This window comes from Staurois parvus, unplaced genomic scaffold, assembly GCF_062004578.1.
Source record: "Staurois parvus isolate SC_StPar_1 unplaced genomic scaffold, SC_StPar_1.0 ptg000099l, whole genome shotgun sequence".
In the NCBI taxonomy this organism is placed as follows: Eukaryota; Metazoa; Chordata; class Amphibia; order Anura; family Ranidae; genus Staurois; species Staurois parvus.
Genome location: NW_028317895.1, coordinates 4,234,006 through 4,249,601, shown reverse-complemented (window position 1 = coordinate 4,249,601; position 15,596 = coordinate 4,234,006). Strand labels below are relative to the sequence as shown.

The 15,596-nt window shown below is 39.4% G+C and overlaps 1 protein-coding gene across 1 annotated transcript in view; it reads left to right on the top strand.

Annotated features, from left to right (window-relative positions):
* The window catches only part of LOC149467828 (uncharacterized), a 61,987-nt gene that overhangs the window by 36,249 nt on the left and 10,142 nt on the right, over positions 1–15,596 (top strand). The window contains exons 10-13 of the mRNA XM_089671121.1: positions 4,038–4,232; positions 5,963–6,104; positions 12,033–12,120; positions 14,013–14,107. Of these exons, the coding sequence (XP_089527247.1) occupies positions 4,038–4,232; positions 5,963–6,104; positions 12,033–12,120; positions 14,013–14,107 (520 nt within the window). The remainder of the gene's footprint in view (positions 1–4,037; positions 4,233–5,962; positions 6,105–12,032; positions 12,121–14,012; positions 14,108–15,596) is intronic.

The window sequence follows — 15,596 nt, the reverse complement described above, 5'->3', positions numbered from 1 at the left end:
TGAACAGGTATTCCAGCCCAGGATGATTGGACTACATTCCACAGTTCTTCTCTATTTCGTGGTTTTGCCTCAGAAACTGCATTTTTTATGTCACCCCACAAGTTTTCTATTGGATTAAGATCCGGGGATCGGGCTGGCCACTTCGAAACGTCTTGTTGGTCTGGAACCAAGATGTTGCACGTTTACTGGTGTGTTTGGGGTCGGTGTCTTGTTGGAACACCCATTTCAAGGGCATTTCCTCTTCAGCATAAGGCAGCATGACCTCTTCAAGTATTCTGATGTATTCAAACTGATCCATGATCCCTGGTATGCGATAAATAGGCCAAACACCGTAGTATGAGAAACATCCCCATATCATGATGCTTGCGCAACCATGCTTCACTGTCTTCACAGTGTACTGTGGCTTGAATTCAGTGTTTGGGGGTCGTCTGACAAACTGTCTCCGGCCACTAGACCCAAAAAGAACAATCTTACTTTCATCAGTCCACAAAATGTTGCGCCATTTCTCTTTAGACCACATCAATGTGCTCTTTGGCAAATTGTAATCTCTTCAGCACATCTTTTTTTCAACAGTGGGACTTTGCGGGGGATTCTTGCAGATAGCTTGGCTTCACATAGGCGTCTTCTAATTGTAACAGTACTCACAGGTAACTTTAGACCTTATTTGATCTTCCTGGAGCTGATTGTTGGCTGAGTCCTTGCCATTTTGGCTATTCTTCTATCCATTCCAATGGTAGTTTTTAGCTTTCTTCCACGTTTTTCAGGTTTTGCACTTCTTTATATGTTTTCCCCTCTCCAATCAACTTGTTAATCAAGGTACGCTGTTCTTCTGAACAATGTCTGGAACAGGGGCAGACTGACAACTCATGGGGCCCCCGGGCAATAGGGGATCATGTGGCCCCTGTGTCCTTGCCCAAACTCAAAAAAGCCTATGAAAAAGGTACCAGGGGCATCTCATGGGGCCCCTTACTGACCCTGGGCCCTCGGGCAATGCCCGAGTTTCCAAATGGTCAGACCACCCCTGATCTGGAACGACCCATGTAACCAGCATGTACAACATTTTGCTGCCTTCCTTCCTTAAAGAAGGGCAATAATTGCCACCTGTTTTTCAAAGAATGAATGACCTCACTAACAGAACTCCACACTGCTATTATTTTGAACATGCCCCTTCCAATTAGTGATTCAATTACACAGAATCAGCAGCATGCATGTCGTGACTGTTGGGTCTGTTGGATTTCTATTACTTTACTACACCTGCTAGTAAATTATTTGCCATGTAGAAATATCATTTCTATCAAAAACAGTGATTGATCAGGCTAGCGATGTCTGACTGCTATTATTTTGAACACAACTGTATATATAAAACGCTGCGTAAATTGATGGTGCTATATAAGTACCTGAAATAAATAATGATCTGCAGATCCATACCTTCATGTGGCAAGTGACTGCGTAGGAAATCCCCCTCCATATAAGCTCCTGTGCTACATGTGATATATATAGTTGCCTGTTTATTTGAACAGCTGGTTTGTGTACTTGTAATTGGTGATTTAGGTCAGTGTTCCTTAAACTGTTTGTGGAAGACACCAGTCTGCAAAGTTTTTATGTTAAGCCTTCATCAGAGGGATCTTTTTATTTATAAATGCATAAACAAAACTATCAAAAGTAAAATGTCACATACTGGAGTACTTCTGAAATTTGAAGATGTTTTGTTTTTATTCAATCCAGAAAGCTGCAATAAATATAATTATAGAATGATCAGTAATCTAAAAAGCAAATGACACTAAAACGTAGTATACCCGATCACAAAATCATATGAAAAATACTGCTTTTAGAGTGACCGCACGATAATCTGATCATTAGTATACATCTTTAGTCTGAAATTATTTGAAAAGACAAGCACGAAAAATGTTCTTGTATGATACCAGATCGTACGATATTCGTTTAATCAGTACAGTTTTTGTCCGAAAATATAATACAAATACATTACACCACTTCCAAATTTTCTTCACGTTTGATATGAAATTATTTGAAAAGACAAGCACGAAAAATGTTCTTGTATGATACCGGATCGTACGATATTCGTTTAATCAGTACAGTTTTTGTCCGAAAATATAATACAAATACATTACACCACTTCCAAATTTTCTTCACGTTTGATATGAGTCTAGCATGCAAAAAAAAAAGGATGATCATTTGTCTAATATTCTCATGTGTATATGGGGCTTAAAGCTGGCCATGCACGTGTAGGTATTTGTAAGAAAAGTCATATGAAAATTCTTTGCACATTCGATGACTGGACGAATGTCATTTGAAAATCTTCTTTTGCTTTTAACATTCGATTTTAAAATGAATGTAATTTCTGAACAATAACCACATACACTAGCTGAAAATTAGTTTGAGCAAAGTTTTCCTTCCTGCCCCATCAAATTTTCCCATCACTGCTGTTGAAAAAAAACATCGATTTGACCCCACTAACAATTAGAAAATCAAACAAATATTCTTGAAACAAAAACTCTCAAATGAAAATCTAAATTTGTATGGCCAGCTTTAGCATAGTCAAATAATTTTGACCTGTGGCAGCCCAGACCTATAAATAGGCAGATCTCTCTAAGAATGGTGCCCATGCCTATTACAAACAACTGGACCTGCCAAGACTCTTCTTCCAAACCAGTGTTTCAAAGGCACACTTTCACTAATGCTTGCTAGTTATATTTACAGACAAAAAATATAATATTTAATAAGGTCATGTAAAATGAAATGATGATCTGCAAAGAGCAATAACCCACACAAAGATTTAATCTCTTAACTGATCTGATTATACTAAACTGAAATAACTGGCTCGAGTTGCAAAACATTGCATTTTATACTTCCTCATCAAGTAAGCCCAAAGAGCTTTTGGCTTTTATGCTATTTAGCGTTTACTTATAGAGGTATTAAACACAAAAACAAACATTTTATATATTGCAGTGTATATTGCAACTTTCCATTCCTTAAATCTTTTCAGCAATTTTACCTTTTTTATGCTTTTTTTTACCTTTGTTTTTACCATCTGCTATATTAAGGTGTCTCCACTCCAATGGAGGAGCAACAAAGCCACCCTTGAACAGCAGTATTGTTAATCTGGGGAGAGAGTAGTCTTAGATGTACTAGCAGATTTTTAGATGGACTTTATTAACAAATTAAAGTCAATCTCCATCTAACACTTTTTAAAGTAGTAGTAAACTTAATTTTTTAAAAACCACTCACAGGCAGGGAATGACAGAAGAGACCCTCTTGGCCCCTTCTGCCATTAATGCTTCCTCCTGCCTGTCAGCTGCCATGTACACTGAGCCATGCATGCGCAGCTCAGCAAACATTTATGGCCGCAGATCTGTCCTGTGCGTATGCGCGGGAGTAACTTCACCGCATCCTGGCCTTTGAAATGGCCGTAGACACAGAACACGGAAAGAAGACCAGGCAAAGATGGAAACACTGGGGGCCCACCAAATCAACTACACCCCAGAGCTGGAGGGCACCATTTGTTAAGTAAGACTGCCATGGTTTTTTAATACGCTCTGCGTACTAGCACAATATGGCATAACTCACTTGGGGGCCCCTAAAAAGAAAGAAACTACCACTTTTGCTGGACAGCTTGGTCTGTTATTGAAAGGGATAAATACAGACTTACTGGCTAACCAAGTAAAAGTAAAGAAAAAAAGCCAGAAACTAGTCTAGAAAACTAGAATAGCCATGACATCTAAGGATTAGCAAACAGCAATACCCTGTATATTATTTTTTGTTTTCTGGTTTAGATATGCATGAATAAATGCAACATTAAAATACAATTTCCTACAGCCTTGAATCAGCAAACCTCTCCCTTAACTGTTCTGAAGAAATGTGAAATTTGATTGGTTGCTATGGGCTAGTGCAATTTGCACCGCTCTCTGGATATTTGTCCTGTTTTATTAATTAAGCCCAAAAAAGTTCATCAGGTATTTTATGGTGTCTGTGTGTGTGTGTGTGATTAGGTTATGACATTATAAGTGTATTCTTTAAAGCAAAGAGTCATATCAAATGGAGGACAGCAGGCCTGAGTGGAGGGGGCTGCGTTGCTTACAACAGAAACAAACAAAAAACCAGAGCAAGAGACTACAGTCAAGGCTTCAACGACCAGGAACATCTGGAATACCAAGAAAAGGCATCATGATCAATAATGGGAGAACTAGTAGCATGAAGTGCTGCGGATACACAAAGTAAGTGTAAGATCTCTTTAAAAGATTATTTTAAAGTGGTTGTAAACCTTTAAAATAAAAAAAATGAACAAAACATATCCTCATATAGTGTGTACTTGCTTCAGTCCACTTAATGTGGATTCTGTCTGCTCTCTCCTCCCTCTGCTATCTGCATCAGTCACTTCTGACAGTGTTTCCAGACCCGAGCATAAAGCAGGTGATTGACATCTTCAAATGTGCATGTCTCCCAGTGAGACTATGCAGGGGGGGGCCTGTTCTCTCCACTCAAGTCTCAGATTACAGTCAGCTCTCGGTTCTTTGCTGTGCAGTGTGTGACATTAGATCCCCCACCCCCTGCTTACTGGTATCTGAGAAATGCCATCTGCTCTGCATACTTTAGAGGGCTGTAAAGGAGAGTAACCTGCAGATAAACAGATACAGCTTATGTAAGAAGATTTAAATAAGAATTCCAGGTATGAATATTTTATGCATAGTTACATTGGTCCAGTACAGTACAAGGTGGTATCAGAAAGTTTCGAGACTAGCTCTGTTTACAAGAGCTTTTTTTATCTACATTTACTCACTATTACCTTCAAAATAGTCCCCTGGCACAGCAATACAGCACTCTCCGAGTTCCTGACACTTCTGGAATTTGTCCTGGAAGTCTTCTGTTCAAAGAGTGTCAAGAACCTTCTGCTATCTGCAGTATTGTCAAAACATTGACCTTTGAGCTGGATCTTCATCTTTGGGACGAGGGCAAAGTCTGCAGGAGCCAAATCTGGCGAGTAGGATGGGTGCGGAAGTGAGATCATTGCAGCCTGGAGATAAACCTGGCAGCAACATGGCGCATGTTCAAATCACATGTGAGTATTGTCTGGACTGTTCCATATGACACACCGACAATGTCAGCAATGCTGTGGATTGTTCACCAACAATCATCATGCACAAGCTGCCGAATGGTTTTGACATTTTCAGGGGTTGAGCCCGTTGAAGGTCTTCCTGATCTGTCCTCATCTTCCAGTAATGGTCTTCCGCTCTTGAAGCGCGCCACTCAAAACACCTCGAACGACTCATTGCAGCATTGCCGTAAACTTGCCAAATCATGTCAAACTTCTCTGTGGCAGATTTGCTAAGTTTCACGTTTGCTCTTTGTTCTAATTTGCTGTCCATGATGAAATAGATGTGATAACACACATGGTCAGAATAGCACCAGTTGCACAGTTCCCGAATGTACAAAGGATGATGTCTTTTGGCACACTGACTTATGAAGGTCAGTGCTCCCTGTGACTGTGTGTGCAGCCTTGTGCTGCCATCTGTTGGCGTGTTATAAAACTAGTCTTGAAACTTTTTGATACCACTTTGTATATACCTTACCTGGCCAATGCCCCTGTAAGCTCGAGCCCACTTAGGTAGACACCATGGAGGCTTGTAAATAGTTCCAGGAAGTTGACCTCAGTTCATCAGTTTCCTTGGACATCCTGTACACTCCTAACCCTGTTCCAGTTCAAATCCCATAATTAAAATAACAAAAACAGCTCAAGGACTGATCTCTAACTCTGCAGGCCTTTGTGAAGATGCATGTTGCCTGGCTGTGCAGGGCTGTAGGAGGACCCGAAATCTCTTTGCAACTCCTAAGGGGGTAGTGCTACACATTTTATCACCCAACACTCCCCATTGTTTGTAAACATTTACTAGTCCTTTCTAATTTACAGATGCAAGCCATTTGAAAGTAATTTGATTTCATTGGGTAGGTCTGCGTTCTCAGACGAAATGGATCTCCTGATCATGGCCACAGAAAATGGAGACATTTATTTATGGGAATTTGATGATTCCGTCTCAGGTCCAGTACTTGAGGATAACTCAGATGTGGATGAAAACCAGCAGATCATGGAGGTAATTCCATTTTTTATCTTTTCAGTGTCAGTGTGTAGATTTAAAAATCACACACCTCTATGACTATGAGTTTGTTCCTCAGAAATACTATAGACATGTCCACAGATAAATGCAAATGGATTGTGTAGAGAGCAAGGTTTGCAGTGTTTCAGGGGAGGGAACCCTCTTTTAACTACTTGCCCTCCTGAGGCTTTCCCCCCTTTCTGACCAGGCCATTTTTTGCGTTTCTGCGCTGAGTTACTTTAACTGACAATTGAGCGGTAATGCAACGCTGCACCCAAATGAAATTTACATCCTTTTTTTCCCACGAATTGATCTTTATTTCGGTGGTATTTGATTGCTTCTGCGTTTTTTATTTTTTGCGCTATAAGAAAAAAAAAGACTAACAATTTTGAGAAAAAAATATATTTTTGACTTTTTGCTATTAAACATGTCCAGTAAAAAAAATGTAAAAAATCGAATTTCATCATAAATTTAGGGCAAAGTGTATTCTGTTACATGTCTTTGCTAAAATAAATCTCAATACGTGTAAATAAATTGGTTTCTGTGAAGTTTATAGCGTTTACAAATGGCAGTGTATATACTGGAATTTTTTTGTTAATTTTTAAATTTTTACTAGTAATGGTGGCAATTAGCGACTTATAGTGGGACTGCGGCGGACATTCTGACACTGGGGGGAACTGACTTGGTGTCACTGACATCTCCAGTGACACCAATACAGTGATCAGTGCTAAATAAAAGCAGTGACACTGTAGTAATGGCACTGGACAGGAAGGGGTTAACATGGGGGGCGATCAAAGGGTTAGCTGTGTGTAGGGAGTGTTTTACTGGGGAGCCATGTCAGTGTGTGTGCTTTACTGTAATCACACTGCTCTGGATAGCTGTGCTGTTCACAGCCATCCAGAGCAGTGTGCCCGAGCTGACAGGGAGGAGGACTGTTAGTAAACAAAACAGTCCTCCTCCCCGTTGCAGATCTTTGGAAATCACTGGGCGCCAGCGAGTATTTACCAGCCGGGACTCGGTGATTGACAGCCGCGAATAGCAACGCGTGTACGGCACTCACGCAGCTCGCGTGGAAATGCAAAATCACGTATATATACGTGATTTTGCGCACCCGTGCCACCCTGTAGCAGTATGTCTGTTAATGTATGTTCCAAAAGACTTTAAATTCGAAGAGAGTATTGTATGTACAATTATCAGCTATGAAACCCAGACAATATGTAATAAGTGACTGTTTTTGGAATAGTACCATAAAGTGTGACTGCTGCTATAAAATTTGAAATAAACAACTAATATGTCCTCATATTACACAAGACATCTGCTTCCCTTAGGATTGGCAGGTATTGCAATGATCTTGTGACCCAGGCTAAACAAACAACAGCTAGAGTAATTAAATATAACTACAAGAACATTCAGAATCAATCATCCACTTCTTACTTTTATTAATGAGCACTGCTATACAATTTAATAATAGCATAAATATGACACCTATTTTGGCTAGAATTCTAAAATATGCTAAAAAAAATCCCATAATTGAAGATTTCACATGCTTGCTTAGCAAGAAAATGGAAATGAAGTACAAATATGCATCATTTTCCATCCACACATGCATGAAGAAAGGAAAATAATGATCACCAGCTAGGGAATGTGGTCTTCCAGTGCTTCCTTCACACAAGGTAATGGATCCTTTATTGGTTCTCTCAGTACAGCCAGATATCTTGTTTGTAGTTAAAGCTACTTATTTATAAATATACATTTTAACTTTGAAAAGTACATCATACAGCATCCATAACTTAATGTGTAGCTTATAGCATCCTCCAAGTATGTGATTTAGAAGATTTTGTATTTTTGTATTCCCCTTCCTCCTAGATTGTAAGCTCGAAAGAGCAGGGCCCTCGAACCCCTCGTGTATTGTATTGTTACTGTCTTGTCTCATGTTCTGTCCCCCTTGCTACTGTACAGCGCTGAGCAAACCCTTTGGTGCTATAAAAATACTGTATATTAATAATAATAATAATAATATTCTCAATGTTGCCTTTTTAACTGCAATAAAAGACTCTCTCCTTGTTAAAACAGTAGTAAACTGCCTGAAAGAAAAACAAAATAAGGGCCCCCCTGCAGGTGTAGCACATAACGTAACCAAAAGAAACAGCACTGTGGGTAGATGTGAACCTCACATTGAGTTCTACCTTTATTAGAGTGCAATAAACCAAAGTATATGGTGGCCTGGGCAAGGTGGAAGGACCGATCGCTCCTTGGGCATTGCAGGGGAGAGCAGAGAAAGTGCTCTTGTGCACTGATGGAAAGCCCGGAGATCACGGCGTCCCGGAACTGATGTCACTGCAATCTCAGAGAAAGCAGAAGGGAGGATCCTGCTTTGGAATGCAACCTGGGGCCATTAACCTAGACAACGCGTTTCGCGTGCATGTGCTTCTCAAGTCTAGGAACAGATGGTTAGTGGCCATTTTATAGGAGCCAGGCAGGGAGACCTGAACGCGGAGCCCTCCAGCAATGCGCTGTCATGACTCCCTGATGCCGCCATCTTCACTCGGTCTTCCTTCTGGGTTTGCGGGCCCCAGCAGTATGAATGGCCAGACGTCACTGCCATGCATTCACGCGTGAGCCCTGGCTGCAGATGTGCTGTCCCTTCAGAACGCATGCATCGGTGACATCACCAGCTGCATGCTGTGTGAATATCTCCTAAAGGTTGCAAGTTTAGGAGGTATTGACAGTATCTACAGACCTTAATATAGGCTTATCTGTAGGTACAACGCACAAAGTGGACTTTACTTCCACTTTAAACTGCATTTTTAATTTTTTTTTTTGCATTGGTACATGTCCCTCATGGCAGTGCCCAGCTACCCATGCATTTTTATTAACAGAAGCTTGAAAATTGGCCTTGAAAAGGATGAAAATAACAGGTTTCGGCTCCCATCAACTTCAATGAAGTTCAGTTTGTTTGAGCTTACCAGATTTTTTTACTGGGTTTGCTGAACTTCCTTTGAACCAAAGTTTAACCTATTCATTCACCACTATTGATGCTGAAGCACCTGAATAACTCAACGGATGGCAGCAGGGGCGGACTGACCATTTGGAAACTTGGGCACTGCCCGAGGGCCCAGGGTCAGTAGGGGGCCCTATGAGATGCCCCTGGTACCTTTTTCATAGGTTTTTTTGAGTTTGGGAAAGGACACAGGGGCCCCATGATCCCCTATTGCCCGCGGGCCCCATGAGTTGTCAGTCTGCCCCTGGATGGCAGTAACTTACATAAGGTATCCTTAATGCAGTGGGAATATCAACAGTATGCTCCAGATGTTCCTGGTAGTCATACCAGTTAGGATTGGTTTTATTAAAGCCCGCACTGTGGGCAAAAATCAAATTTCAATAGTGCATTTTGCATTACTTATAAAAAATGAGTGCGCTGCACACTAAAAAATCATAAACAATAATAAATCAAATAAATACTGCTACATAAAAATGTGCATAAAATGATATGTCCACATTCATATATGAAATAATTAAAAGTCCCAAAATCCAATAACACAGTGCTGTGTGCATAGGTGCATAGGTGTCCACAAATGCTTGATACAAAAGAAAAAATCAGCCTCTTACCAGACAAGCATTTGTGGACACCAATGCACTTTCCGTTGGAGGATTTCTTTAGCACACAGCACTGTGTTATTGGATATTGAGACTTTTAATTATTTAATATATGATGTGGACTTCATTTTATGCACATTTTTTATGTAGCAGTATTTATTTGATTTATTATTGTTTATGATTTTTTAATGTTCAGCGCACTAATTTTTCATGTGTTTTGTATTTTCTGGTGTTCAGGGAAAGAGTAGCAGCAGTTCACTAATTGTTTCACTATTTTTTCAGAATATATATTTTTTTCACACATTTATCCACATATTGTATTGTCTGGGGTGTAGCGCAGGTTTTTTTTTCCCTTTTTTGTCTATTTTTTTCTATTTTGCATTACTTACCCTACTCGTTAGTGCCCCGGCAAAACATCTTCAAATTCCCATAGTGCCCTCACTGAAAGTCTAGGTTTCTTCTGTGAGGATAGGTCATTTTCTGCTTTTTGGACCAACCACTATACACCACTCGTTATTTCTTTGGGAACCAGTCAGCGTTACTAAATTTTGCATATTTTCATTGCACCGTTTTTAATACTTGTTTGATGCTTCTATGATTATTTGAGCCATAAAATGGCCAGGCAAAACAGGATAACAGCAATGCCAACTGGGGATCGAATGTCTAGAAACTACAACATGTCAGTCTGACTTACTCATGATAAGAATTCTAATGTGATGCATCTATGGCAGAGTTGTTCAGCCAGTGTTATGTATCACCCTAGGGCTACTTCTGACAGATTCATGGAGACTCATGCTTGTAAATTAATGATAGCCATCTAGTTTGACCATCTAGTAAATAATAAATCATAGCAAAAAACAACCGCTGTAAATATCTGTCTTTTAAAAACATACGTTATTTTGTGTAAAATATTCATAAATGTTTAGGGGGTATTGGCAGTAGGTGTACACTGGGGAGGTGTACTTTAAATACAGCAACACGCACCTGGGGAGCACATAAATATTGGCTGTTATAAAATGTTATATAATTTAATAACCTCTGTCATAGTAAATCGTAGAAAACAAATTGAGAAGATTTGTAGAATATACAGTGTTACTGACTGCAGCAAGGTTCTGTGCTTTCCTGACACTAGGTGGAAATGCAACATATTCATATTGACAGTGAACAGAACCAGAAATAAAATAAAAAAATACAGTTTATTAAAGTGAAACAATAAGAAGATAAAGAAACAGTGAAAACAGTGAAGGCAGTGTTCTATGTAAAAAATGTAAAATATATATAAATGCATATAATAAAAGACATTCAAATAATGAATACTATTATTTCAAGTAATAATAAATAGTGGCCTCATACAGTTACCAGCAACATTTTAGTTAAAATAAACAAGATGTTATACTTACCTGCTCTGCTCTGCCTTCTTCTTATGAGTGACCCCTCAGCAAGTCATGTGGTGAGGGGGCACCCATGCAGGCACGCTCCCAAGATGGGCTGTGTGCATCAATAGGCACACACAGCACAGCTTGGCCGTGCCCCCCACTCCCTTCTCACTGACAGCACTGAGCCTATGGCTCTCTCTGCTCTCAGAATCTCCTGTTGGAGCAGTGGTGCTACAGATTGGACAGTGCTGGATTGGTGGAGGAGTCAGGTAAGTGTTTGGGGAAGGGTGGGGGCCGCACCTAATGTAAATGCATTAGGGTAAAAAAAAATTTTGACTTCAGAAATGCTATAAATAGACATTACTCAACAGGTCAATAAATACCTTCAAATATACAGATTTATTCAGTAATGTTTAAGTTATATACAGTATGTGTTACTTACAGCATGTACATTACATTAACAAAATATTCATACCCTATGTCATCAGAAATCCTCCAAGGAAAGGATTGTGTTAGTATCCAGTATTCAAACTTAAAGCTAAACTACAGGAAAGTAATAAAATAACTACCCTTGCAGGAGGCTTTCCTGCGTTACATGGGTTAAGTGCTTATATTTGCTTAAAGTACCAGAAAAAGTACTTTTACTTACCTTACCACTAGCTGCAGCAGACTTTTCCTTCCATGCAACCAGTGCTCCAAAGTCTCTGCTATTCAACACTCCGTCTGGCGGTTCCCGCTTTGACATGATCATGTACAATCCAGGACAATCTAATGGGGGTGCTAAGGACCTGACCACAACTCGATGTGGATGGGTGGGTAAGTGAACGATCGAGGGTAGAAGAGAATGCCAGCTGCCGTTTAATTTTACTTTCCAAGCCAAAGTTTTTACTTGTGCTTTTGATTTTGTCTTCCATTTATTTACTAAATTAGTGTGTACTCTTTTTGTGTACAGAAATATGAAAACCTGTTGTCTCAGAGCTCTGTAACAGAAAGTCAGCCAACACAAAAAAACACAAAGATATTGAACAAGCACTTAGCAGGTAAGTATAACAGTACAGTTTACTGCTGCAGTATTGGAAGTTATTGAAACATTATACTGATTGCTATTAGCTAATGAAGCTGATTTCTACTTTCACTGTTTCTTTAATTGTTCTGGCTTCAAAATTAGTTACTATAGAGCAGGGGTGTCAAGCTCCATTTCATCGTGGGCCGTATCAGCATTTTGGTTGCCCTCAAAGGGTCAGTTGTATCTGTAAGACTAGATGTCCAGAGCACCCCACCCCCATTACATCAGATGTCAAGAATCCCACACCCTCCCTAAAATCACCATGCACCCCCTTTGGGGGCAGAGCTGGAAAGCAGAAAGTGCAGGGTCTGGAGGAGGACCAGAGGAGGAGTGGAATCTGTTACCAGAGTCTGCTGAATGCTGAGACCAGGGGAGGCAGAGATGAGGGGGTGCTGCAGCTGCACTTAGAGGTGCAGGATTTGGCAGAGGAGTTCTTTTCTCTTCTCTGCTGCTGACTGCTGAGACGAGGTGGAGGCGGAGACAAAGGGGTACCTGCAGGAGAGGTACAAGGGACACATGAAATCACCTGGAGGCTAGGATTCGGCCCAAGGGCCTTGTGTTTGACACCTGTGCTATAGAGTATAGACTAACCTGTACATTAACAAATACTTTAAGAAATTTTAGGATTGAATTTTAAAATAAAAGGTGAGAATAAATAGTCTTGAGTTGTGTTTCTGTATCGTGGATTTGTAATTAAAGCAAATGTATCTCAAGACCTATATTACCACTGCTTGTGCAAATTGCACTTTGTAATACTGGAAATGAATAGCATGATTTGCATTAGGCATGAGCTCATTTTGCCCTGGATTCAAGCAAGGTTCAGCAAAGTTCAAGTTAACTGGAACTGAATCTGTCAAATCAAATAATAGACAAAGGGTTGTTAAAAAAAAAAAAAGCAGCATGGGGGTGGACACCTTGGAAACATAAAATGCAAAATTGAAATGAAAGATTTCTAGAATGCAAGCTCAGATGTAGTGTATTTGATGATGCTTAAAGTGAATACTCTGAAGACATTAATAATTCAATGGGAACTTATTTCTCAAAATACAGCAGCAAACCATGGTTGAGCAGTGCAAAATATTGTTAAATGCCCAGATTTATTTCTACTCACATATAGAGATCCCTTTGGCCTGAAAAGTCTAAGTATATGAATTACTCTGATGAAGCACTAATGACGCTAAAAGAAGGCGAGTATTTATAATTAAAACACCAGGCAACCAGCTAAATACACTGTTCAAATGCATGTTTCCGTTTTCCCAACCAAGAATTTGTAATTATGTACAGTCAGTCTTTTGATGTACACAAACTTGGTAGACGACATAGCTAAAACAGTTTAGGATAAGAGCACCACAAGTGTGTTGTATCCAAGCAAGGGGATATCTCCTCTTGTCACCAGAACAGTTGTCCCCAATGGAAGATTTACCCTTACCTCCTGTTCCTGTGACAACCCAAAAATGTTGGATTTTCCATCACTTTCTATACTGGAGACAATAGTCACCAAGACCAATGCAGAGAATGAAAATCCCCAGCAGGCCCACAGACAGCAATCAAAACCTAACAGAGGTTCTAACCTTTCTACGTCCTATCCAAAACAAGGGAAAATTGTTTTGGCTTTGCATACGCTTTATTGTTTGAAAAAGTGGCCCTGGGTCTTCTTTACAAAAATAAACCTTTCTGAAGTTGAATCTTTGGTTTGTGAGCCTGGTGTACTGAACTGAATGTATATTTCTGTAATCTGAACCTGAGAGGTTTACTTATGTTTTATGTATTCTATGAAATAAATATTCTTTTTATTCTTCTGTGTATATATTAGTTAGTGATCTCTGTAGTGTGGTATGATAATCTCTCTCCCCTTTTATTGATCAGGTTTCACCTGTAGGAAGGTATTGGCCGGCCACTTTAAGGCAGTCACAGCTCTAGCTATCATTGGGAAGGAAAGTGGTTTCTCCACAGTGTATTTGGTGAGTAATTAAACACATTCAAAATGTAGTTACGAAAAAACAACAGAAGTATTTACTATATGTTATATTTTCACAATGGAAAACTATATTATGATAGAGTAACACCCTATAAAAGCCAGTAAAGCAAGGAGGACTGCAAAGGATGTAATGCTGGCAGCACTTTCCATAATAGAGAAAATACGCATTCTATGGCTTTGTCCCAAATGTCACACTGCCACCTAGTGTAACACAGACTAACTGAGCCACTAATCGCATCCTGACACATGGGCACAGTTATTATTATTATTATGCAGTGTTTATATAGTGCCACAGGGTTTGCTCAGCGCTGTACATTAACGTGGGGGACAGAACATGAGACAAAACAGTACAATACAATACACGAGGGGTTCGAGGGCCCTGCTCTTTCGAGCTTAAAATCTAGGAGTTAAAAATTCACTCTTTTTATTGGAGCTAAAGGGAACGATCCTTTAACAAGTTCAAACTCTATGGGCATAACATAGCTTGTGCAACAAAGTCATTCACAAAACCAGTCAACTACTGTGCTTGGGGTTAATAATCATGAGCAACCAACATACATCTGTGATATCAGATGACCACAGGAAATAAAAACTTAATAGTGCAGTGCGTTAATATCTCTACAATATACATACATTAAACAAAGACTAAATAATATTTAAAAAAATAATCGAGTCCCAAAAATTGTTCTCAAATAAATTGAAAAATAGAGAGTCTTTCAATCAGTGTCGATTAAATAAATATAAAGGAAATCCTCTCTCCAACAATTCAGTGTCAACACAAAGAAAATGTGCTCCTCACACTGTTCTGTTTAAGCAGCTTACCAGATATACATGACCATGAATTATAATGGTCACCAAGACACACCTCAAAGGGTTAATAATTCTGATGATAGGCCAGATTAGGAAAGCCACCACTTCACCCCTCAACAATGTCTTGTATAGTTTATGATAAATAAAGATCGCTCCTAAGCTTGTGTGACAGTCTCTCCATGGCTTAAGTAATGTCCTGGCATTAAAATGACTGACTTTACCCTTCCAAAGCTTTGATACATTGTGTATATATATATATATATATATATATATGTATATATATATGAAAATGGGTCTCTCATAGCCCTAGAAGCTCTTGGACAACAGATCGTTTTGCCATTTCCAGTTGCCCTTCCCCTCCACCGATGAAAATGGATGTTTTTCTGTATTTACATAAAGATACATTTCCTGATGAAAAAGATCTGTTGATCTAAAAAATGCATTGAATGCCTTCTGTACCCCATCACTACAAATCAGAGCATAATAAAATGCAAAGATCATTCTGTCTTATGCCTAGTACACATGATGAGAAAACTGAGTGAAAAAAACAGATTCAGAATGATCTTCCCATAATCTATTCATTAATACACAACTTTCAAGAGCTGATCACGACAAAATTATCTCAAGGGCATGCACAAAAATGTTTTCTCATAAGTCCGCGC